The 9584-nt window shown below is 43.4% G+C and overlaps 1 protein-coding gene across 6 annotated transcripts in view; it reads right to left on the bottom strand.

Moving 5' to 3' along the window:
• Positions 1-1041: 1041 nt before the first annotated feature.
• The window catches only part of RBM34 (RNA binding motif protein 34), a 29070-nt gene continuing 20527 nt past the window's right edge, over positions 1042-9584 (bottom strand). For 2 of the 6 annotated variants that reach the window (XM_063670953.1, XM_063670962.1), the window contains 5 exons: positions 7520-7609; positions 7306-7369; positions 5457-5496; positions 5075-5193; positions 1042-1406 (listed from right to left, as the gene is read on the bottom strand). In XM_063670953.1, coding sequence (XP_063527023.1) covers positions 1122-1406; positions 5075-5193; positions 5457-5496; positions 7306-7369; positions 7520-7609 — 598 coding nt within the window. In that variant the 3' untranslated portion in view covers positions 1042-1121. The remainder of the gene's footprint in view (positions 1407-5074; positions 5194-5456; positions 5497-7305; positions 7370-7519; positions 7610-9584) is intronic. The other 4 variants (XM_063670960.1, XM_063670969.1, XM_063670972.1 and 1 more) reach the window with 3 other exon arrangements.

The following is a 9584-nucleotide window of genomic DNA, read 5'->3' as shown; positions in this document are numbered from 1 at the left end:
CACCCAGGCTGGAGTGCAGTGGCATGATCTTGGCTCACTATAACCTCCACCTCCTGGGTTCAAGCAATTCTCCTGCCTCAGCCTCCCCAGTAGCTGGGATTACAGGCACATGCCACCACACCCAGCAAATTTTTGTATTTTTAGTAGAGATGGGGTTTCACCATGTTGGCCAGGCTAGTCTCAAACTCCTCACATCTGGTGATCCACCACGACCGATCTTCTTTATTTTCTTAATAAACTTGTTTTCACTTTACTCTGTGGACTGGCCCCAAATTCCTTCTTAGGCAAGATCCAAGAACCCTCTGTTAGGGTCTGGATCTGGACCCTTTTCCAGTAACACCAGGTTGTGTAATGAAGAATTTGGCTGGCCTTTGTCCCCAGTTCCTGGGAGTTCTAGCCCCTTGGAATTGATGAGTGATTCACTCCTGTAATCCTAGCACTTTGGGAGGCCAAAGTGGGAGGATCACTTGAGTCCAGCAGTTTTGAGAGCAGCCTGGGCAACAAAGTGAGATACTGAAGCAACGTCGTTTGGGGTAATACCAAAGGTTCATTGCCTCATGCCAAGGAAATCAAGAACTTGAGCACACACGGAGTAAGGTTAAGAGCAGAGGTTTAATAGGCAAAAGAGAAAGGAGGCTTGGGTGCAGTGGCTCACGCCTGTAATCCCAGCACTTTGACAGGCCAAGGCGGGTGGATCACCTGAGGTCAGGAGTTCGAGACCAGCCTGGCCAATATGGTGAAACCTCGTCTACTAAAAATACAAAAAATTAGCCAGGCGTGGTGGCGAGCGCCTGTAATCCCAGCTACTCGGGAGGCTGAGGCAGGAGAAGCGCTTGAACCCAGAAGGCAGAGGTTGCAGTGAGCCGAGATCACGCCACTGCACTCCAGCCTGGGAGACAAGAGCCAAACTCCGTCTCAAAAAACAAAACAAAAACAAAAAAACCTTCAAAGGTAGTATCACAATGTGAATAAACTGAGAATGTGGAAGTCTCCACATTTCACATACACCATCCATAAAGAAGTATAAAACTCAACACATGATTAGCAGACAATGCTATCAGCAGATAATAGCACTTTTATTAGCAGTACTCAGCAGGAAAAGAAAAAGCAGTTCCCGGTTGTTATTTCTGTTTTCTCTGTTTCTTGGGGTGTCCACTTTTCTTCTGTCCTTTCTTCTTCGTTTTAAGGAGAACAGCTTTTTCTCCAATAAATAAGCTTTTAGAATGTCCTTCTGCAGTTTTGGAAGTAAAATTAAGTCCCTGCTTAGGTTTACTGACATTCTTCAATCGTGGTTTTGAATTTTGTTGTTTTAATTTTTCTTTATTAACAGAGCGCATGACTCTGAGTTTTCTCCCCATGAGTTCAGAATTATTTAATTTCAGAGCAAGATGAACAGAATCTGTATTCTGCAAATCAAAAGAAAACACAATACATTAATTTCTACCAGAAACCCATCTGCAAAGAAACTAGTGAAAGTGTCACTTTAACAGATGAGAATGACTTTCAAGCTTGCATAGATAAGCCCCATCCAATCCCAGGTGTATCAGCTGCTGCGCTCTAAGTCTCCTTATCACCATGCTCCTCACCAGTGTTTCCTCAGAAAGCACTCAAGCTGCCTTGTGAAATGTTCAGCTAAGTCACAATGCTACAGGCTTCGTGTTTTTTTTTTTTCATTGTAAAATGAGGTTCTAAACTAGATTAGTCATATGCAATATTGGCTTTTTTTTTTTTTTTTCTTTTTTTGAGACGGAGTCTCGCTCTGTTGCCAGGCTGGTGTGCAGTGGCACGATCTCAGCTCACTGTGACCTCTACCTCCTGAGTTCAAGCGATTCTCTTGCCTCAGCCTCTCAAGTGGTTGGGATTACAGGCGCAGACCAACATACCCAGCTAATTTTTGTATTTTTAGTAGAGACAGGGTTTCACCACGTTAGCCAGAATGGTCTTAATCTCTTGACCTTGTAATCTGCCCACCTCGGCCTCCCAAAGTGCTGGGATTACAGGCATGAGCCACCGCGCCTGGCCCCCATATGCAATATTTTAAACCAATAAACCTCCTTTGCATAGCCATCTTTCTGTCAAAGCCCCATTGTATTAGCTGACCAGAGGGCAGGGAACTCTCCATTACAGTACCTGAGATGTTGGACTAGACACCCTCTAGGATTCCATTTAGATCCAAAATTCTGTTATACTTCTGTTCTAATATAGAGCCATTAATGCTAACAACCCTGAATATCCATGAGATGTTTGTTAAAGGACTTTAGAAGCTTATCAAGTAATAGAAGACAGGGAGCAGAGAAGCAGAAAGGTAACCACAATACAGTAACAATGGCAACAAATGCTGTGACAATCTTTCTAAAAAAGCTACCAGGCAATTCTTATCAAGAGTCTTCAAAATGGTAACACATCTTAACCTAGTAATATCCTAATGGGGATCTATCTTAAGTAATCTACAATCCAAACTTTTGGGAAAAAAACATAACCAGGCCAGGCGGGGTGGCTCACACCTATAATCCTAGCACTCTGGGAGGCCAAGGCGGATAGATCACTTGCACTCAGAAGTTCAAGACCAGCCTGAGAAACATGGTGAAATCCTGTCTCTACATAAAAATACAAAAATTAGCCAGGCGTGGTGGCACACACCTGTAGTCCTAGCTACTCAAGAAGCTGAGATGGGAGGATCGCTAGAGCCTGGGAGGCAGAGGCTGCAGTGAGCTGAGATCGTGCCAAAGCACTCCAGACTGAGCAACAGAGACTCTGTCTCAAAAGCAAAAAACACACAACCACTGCAATTTCATTATTACAGGGAAAAATAGAGAATTCTACCAAGGTCCAACATGAGAGAAATGACAGTATAAACTCTGTTATATCACTCAATGGAACATGCTTACATAACAGAAAATAACATAAAATAGGATGTAAACACAATTTAAGTTCACAGAGAGAAGTTCAACTATAAAAATGGCAGCACAAGGAAAAACTGAAAGGAAATGTAGTAATGGGTTGTTACTGAGAGAAGAAAAATATATGACATCACATAGTATTGTAGAGTCAGCTCCCCAAATCCGTGAGTTCAGTATCAGAGGATTCAATCAACTGCAGATAGAAAATACTTGAAAACAACAAATAAGATGACAATAAAAAATATTTATTATATATAACAATATACATTCATGCAAATGTGCCATTTTATATAAGGGACTTGAGCATCTGCAGCTATATATACTGTTTGCTATGTGAGAGGGATCCTGGAACCAATACACCATGGATATCAAGGAATGACAATACATTATTTTTTGTTTTGAGATAGGGTCTCACTCTGTCACTTCGGCTGGAGTGCAGTGGTGCAATCATGGCTCACTACAGCCTTGACCTCCTGTACTTAAGCAATCCTCCAGCCTCAGCCTCCTGATAGGACCACAGGCGCTGGCCACCATGACCAGCTAGATCTTTATTTTTTAATTTTTCTTTCTTATTTTAAAACAGGGTCTCACTCTGCCATCCAGGGTGGGTGGCTCACTGCAGCCTTGACCTCCCAAGGTTCAGGTGATCCTCCTGCCGCAGCCCCTCAAGTAAATGGTACTACAGGCATGCACCACCACGCCCAGCTGATTTTTGTATTTTTTTGTAGAGGCGGGATTTTGCCATGTTGCCCAGGCTAGTCTTGAACTCCTGGACTCAAGCGATCCACCTGCCTTGGCTTCCTAAAGTGGTAGGATTACAGGCATGAGCCACCGCACCCAGCCTTACTTGTATATTTTTTTGGAGAGTCGGTGTCTACCTATGTTGCCCAAGCTGGACTTGAAGTCCTCACATTAATCAGTCCTCTCGCCTCAGCCCTCCAAAGTGCTGGGATTACAGTCACGAGGCAACATGCCCGGCCTGTATAGTCTTTTACTCCTTAATATTGTCAGGCATGAATCACTGGTTAAAAATTAGTGAACTAAATATAACTAATTTGGCACAAAGAATAAAACTTTCTTATACCTTAATGTCAATTATTTACTCTATCATACAGAAGGTGGAGAAGATTCAGTGATTTAGTCCTTCTAATATCCAGGATCGAAAACATTTCATTAGTATGAAGAAAGAACTGGGACATCTTTTGGATAGGTGCAGTTGCAGCAATATATTATGGCAGGTTATAAATTCAGTTTTCTTGTTTTCGGTTTTGTTTTTTTTTTTTGAGACAGAGTTTTCCTCTTGTTGCCCAGGCTGGAGTGCAATGGAGCAATCTCGGCTCACTGCAACCTCTGCCTGCCGGGTTCAAGCGATTCTCCTGCCTCAGCCTCCCGAGTATCTGGGATTACAGGCATGTGCCACCATGCCCAGCTAATTTTGTATTTTTAGTAGAGATGGGGTTTCTCCATGTTGGTCAGGCTGGTCTCGAATTCCCAACTTCAGGTGATCCACCCGTCTTGGCCTCCCAAAGTGCTGGGATGCTGGGATTACAGGCATAAGCCACCATACCTAGTTTTTTTTTTTTTTTTTGAAACGGAGTCTTGCTCTGTCGCCCAGGCTGGAGTGCAGTGGTGTGATCTCGGCTCAATGAAACCTCTGCCTCCCAGGTTCAAGTGATTCTCCTGCCTCAGCCTCCCAAGTAGCTGGGATTACAGGTATGAGCCGCCACATCCGGCTAATTTTTAAATTTTTTGTATTTTTTTTTTCCCTTGAGATGGAGTCTTGCTCTGTGGCCCAGGCTGGAGTGCAGTGGGCATGATCTCGGCTCACTGCAACCTCCACCTCCCAGGTTCAAGCGATTCTCCTGCCTCAGCCTCCTGAGTAGCTGGAATTATAGGCGCCCGCCACCACACCTGGATAATTTTGGACTTTTAGTAGAGACGAGGTTTTACCATGTGGGCCAGGCTGGTATCGAACTCCTGAGCTCAAGAGATTCACCCGTCTCGGCCTCCCAAAGTGCTGGGATTACAGGCATGAGTCACCACACCCAGCCCAGTTTTCTGAAGATGGAATTTGAGAATGGAAGTGAAAGTTATGTCTCAATGATGACATGCAACAGTGTCAATGCCTCCCAGGGCACTTCGAAGGACAGCGACAATGCATTAGTCTCCCATACCTCAAACAGCACATAGCCAAACCCTTTGCCGATGCCTGTCATTTTGTCTCTCACAATCCTCACAGCCATGATACTTCCACAGTCCAGAAAGTGCTTTTCAACGGCAGATTCTTCAACTTCTGAAAACAAATTCAACCAAAATGGAAGTAAAGAGTTGGGAGCCCCTCAGAAACATGGAGATGTTTCATAATACAACTAGTTAAGCATGGTCCCATGAAAATAAGCCATTATATTGCACACTTTTTTGTACATGTGCTGCCACAGCAAACACATTGCATGCTTTAAAATTAGTCTTAAATCAAAACATTAAGTTACTACTCAGTTCTTATTTCCTTGTTATTTACTTAGTAATATTAACTGTACTTTGTTTAAACAAACTTACTGTAAGGGAGATTCCCCACAAAAACCGATCTCTTGTCTCTCTGAAACAAAAAGACAGTTAATAAAAATCACTCACTAGACCAGAAAATGGAAGTCATCGAAAATCCTCCCTATCCCTCCTTCCCCCCATATCTGACAGGTCACCCATCTTCTAATTTAACCACACATCATGTTCTTTGATTCTGTTTCTTCTGTCTTCCCTGCTGGACTGTGTGTGGGTACCAGAGGAAGGGAGGGGCCTTTTGTTCACAGCTGGCACTGACACACGGTAGGGATCAGGAGCGGCCTGCTATATTGAGGGCATGCAAACTTTTTCTGTAAAGGGTCAGAGAGCAAATATTATAGGCTTGGCAGGCCATGTGGAATCTGTTGCAACTACTCAACTCTGCCATTATACCTTGAGAACAGCCCATGGATAATACACAAATGAATGGATGTGGCTGTGTGTCAAAAGAAAACTTCATTAACAAAAAAAAAGCAGCACGCAGACTTGGCTCTCTACCATAGTTTGTTGACCCTCTACTGGGTCCCCAAGTCAAGCCAGGGCTTTCATCCAGGTCGTTGTCATTTCTCCACTAAGTTGCTTTGACATCGACAGAAATGCACTCTATGTTTCTGTGGGTGAACTGTTATAACTGTCCTTCATTCATTTCTAGGCACCTTTGTCAAGTCCCAATCTGGTCATGTCACTCTGAGTTTAAATTTTTAGAATAGCTCCTGAACAAAATCCAGACTCCTCTGTGTGAAGCACGGTAGACAAGGTCTTCATGATTTGGCCTCTGCCTATTTGTCCAACAGCAACTCTTACATACCTCACCCACCTAACAATTGTATCAAGCTCTTGCCATCTCCTGAGTGAATTAGTTTCTGTCCTCACCATTTATACTGTGTTTTTCCTCCCAGACATGGCCCTCGGCCTTTACACCACTTTTGGTCTACATAAGCCTTCTCTTCTTTCTTTTCCGCCCCCCCCCCCACCGCTTCTCCACAAGGTAAGTTCTATCTCCTCATCTTTCAAGACTATTATGAAATTCATTCCCCTGGAAGCTTGCCTTGTCTCTTCTTCCTGGCATATCCCCAAGTCAGGTGTCCCAATCCTGAGCTGACAAATCATCCTGTGCATTGATGACAGTACTTATACAACAGTGACATGATCTGTCACTCCGACCCTAATGTATACTGTCAGCTCCTAGGAAGTTGAGACTATGTCTTAGAACTGTATCTCTGATAGAGTATGTACTAAAAACTGTCTAATGAATAACTGAACTTTCTAGACCTCGGTCTATAATGTGTTAAACCAGATGATGTCTAATGTACCTTCTGACCTAATTATGATTATTTGAAGAGGACTATGTTTTTGTTTCTTTTTAGGAAACAGGGTTGCCCTCTGTTGCCCAGGCTGGAATGCAGTGGCATGATCACAGCTCACTGCAGCCTCAAATTCCTGGGCTCAGGTGATCCTCCCACCTCAGCCTTCTGAGTAGCTGGGACTGTCGGCATGCATCACACACTTGACTAATTTTTTTTTTTTGTAAAGGCAGGGTCTTGCTACATTGCTCAGGCTGCTCTTAACTCCTGGGCTCAAGTGATCCTCCCACCTTGGCCTCCCAGAATGTTAGGATTACAGGCATGAGCCACTGTGCCCAGCCAGGACTACATTTTTGAAGGGAATGTTGACCTCGGTCCTTGTGCCTCTCTTGCCATCAACTCTGTAACCACAGAGGACATAGGCTGTTTCCTTCTGTGCTTCCCTCACATTGCTGATTCCAGTCCTCTTCCAGGAAAAGCCTGGAAGGAAAGATTTCTCTCTACAAAGCTCTCGTTCTTTAAACAAATCAAGTACTACTTACAGATGAGGTCTCAGATGCGAGATCAACTCTAATACGAAATCCATCTGCAATTTGGGCCCCATTTCTACGTTATAAATACAAAGGGAAAATGGTTGTTAAAAATCAGCACTCAATTACTAAAATATCTATGCTAAAATGAAACCAAAGAATAAAAAAAATACTCATACATACTTATAGGACGATTATTCTGTTCAAACCTAAGGGATAAAATTACCTTTTCAATGCTTGCGTGGCAGCACTCTCCTCCTTAAACACAACGTAGGCATTAATATTTTTCTGATCAGGATGAATTTTACGTCTACACCAAAAAAAAGAAAGAAAAGAGAGACAAGGTAAAGTTTCTTAGCCTCAAAGTCACTAGAAAAAATCCAGCTTGTTTTCAACTCTTAATCAACACACATGACAAGAATTCCTGGGTGGACATTTTATCTCTTTGAATAAATATTTAGTAATAACTCAAAAAATAACACACAACTTACAAAGATATTGGTGGAGACACAACCCATACTTTCTTAGGAGTCATAACCATGAGAAAACAGATGGACCATGTATATGAATCCCTGAGAGCCATACGAGAACTAAAAACTGACATCTTAGCTGCAGTCCGTATCTAACACACACATAAACAGCTGTGAAAGACTGAGTTTTCCTCTTTACTGTAAAACACCCATATAGAAGAGTGCACAAACTATGTATAGCTGAGTGAATTAACAACAGCTCAACGTGCCTCGTAGCCCACTCAGAAGCCTCTCTGTGGCCCTTTCCTGTTGCAGCCCCTCCTTCCCTCCAAAGGCAACCACCATTCCCATTTTTATAGGAACTACTTCCCTGCACATCTTTGTGGTTTTATCAACCAAGTGTCTATTAGACATCATGCTTTGGTCTTGTCTATTCTTTTGACCTGATATGTCTTTTGAATCTTGTTTAATTTACAGAGTTTTCTCTGTATCTCTTTATCTCACTGTTTGGCCTGCAGAATTCCCCACAGCCTGGATTTTGCAACTGCAAGCTCATCAAGTAGTTTAACACAAACCTTTGTCCTCTCTATTTCTTCTAAACTGGCAGCTGCATCCAAAGGATGGATCAGACTCAGACGTGACCCCTTTGTCGCAACTGCTGGTGGGTGTTGTGTTCTTTCCAGGGAGTCATGTTATGACTGGTTTTTACCCTTTTGTCAATGACTGCAGCTGCTGCTACTAAATGCCTAAACTCATTAAGTCACTAGGTTTGCAAAATGGTGATATAATTTGGATGTGAGGAGTTAGCAAAAAGGACCTAGTAATGAACACAGATCTTTCCCTGAAGACATCAACCTACTGTTTTGAAGTAACAAAAATGCTACTACATAAATGAGTATCATCAAGAAGGGAACTGGAAACTAGTGCCTGACATGACTGATGGCATTCTGTAATAATACACTATACTAATGCTTTTGTATTGATTAAACCAGCTGTGATTTATTGAATGCCTAATATATACCAGACACTCAGCTAGACATTTTATGTATTTCATTTAATCTCACATCTCCAACATGGTGTTTTTTTTCTGATTTTATGAATAAGGAAGCTGAGACTGAAAGAGGTATGTGACTGCGATGAAACGGCAACAAGTGGCTGGCCTAGGACTGAAACCAAGTCTAGCTGACTCTAGAGCCCTGCTCTTTCACCCAACACACAGCTGCTGACAACTCCCAAATCCAACACATCCTAGTGCACCCCCAGGAACAAATGCTGGAGTTCCACTTCCACCTAGAATGTAAAAAGCCAGAAAGTGCATCACTCCTGCTCTTAACAGTTAAGAAGAAACCAGATAACCCCCAGCATCATAACATTTGTTGCAGCCATCAGAGAGCTGAAGTCTTGGGGAAAGCCAGCAGCTAGAAGCTAAGGACAGGCCTGCTCCCTCCAAAGAGAGACAGAGGAAGCACTGGCTCTACTGGCTCTATGATGGCCGAGCACAGGGGCAAAATGCTGGGCACCAGACAAGCAGGAAAGATTCCAGCCATGATCTCACTAAAACACTAGAGCTCAGCGTGGGCTGGGCCTGAAACAGAGGTCCTGGAGGCTGCTGACGCAGGAGTGTGCACCCATCCTCAGGATCTGCCCCACTGACCTCCACTCCATGGGAAAGGCTGAGATTGCAGCCATGGATGCTGCAGGCCTGGAGGAGGGAATTGCCAAAGTGTGGGAAAGGCACAAAGCCCCACCTGGATTCTTCTCTTGATGGAGGAGAAGGCTAAGCTGCTAGGAGAGGGATAGCAAACCCTGTCACTCCAGGGC

The sequence above is a fragment of the Pongo pygmaeus genome, chromosome 1 (genome assembly GCF_028885625.2).
Source record: "Pongo pygmaeus isolate AG05252 chromosome 1, NHGRI_mPonPyg2-v2.0_pri, whole genome shotgun sequence".
Taxonomy (NCBI): Eukaryota; Metazoa; Chordata; class Mammalia; order Primates; family Hominidae; genus Pongo; species Pongo pygmaeus.
This window is presented reverse-complemented; position numbering and strand designations above follow the sequence as displayed.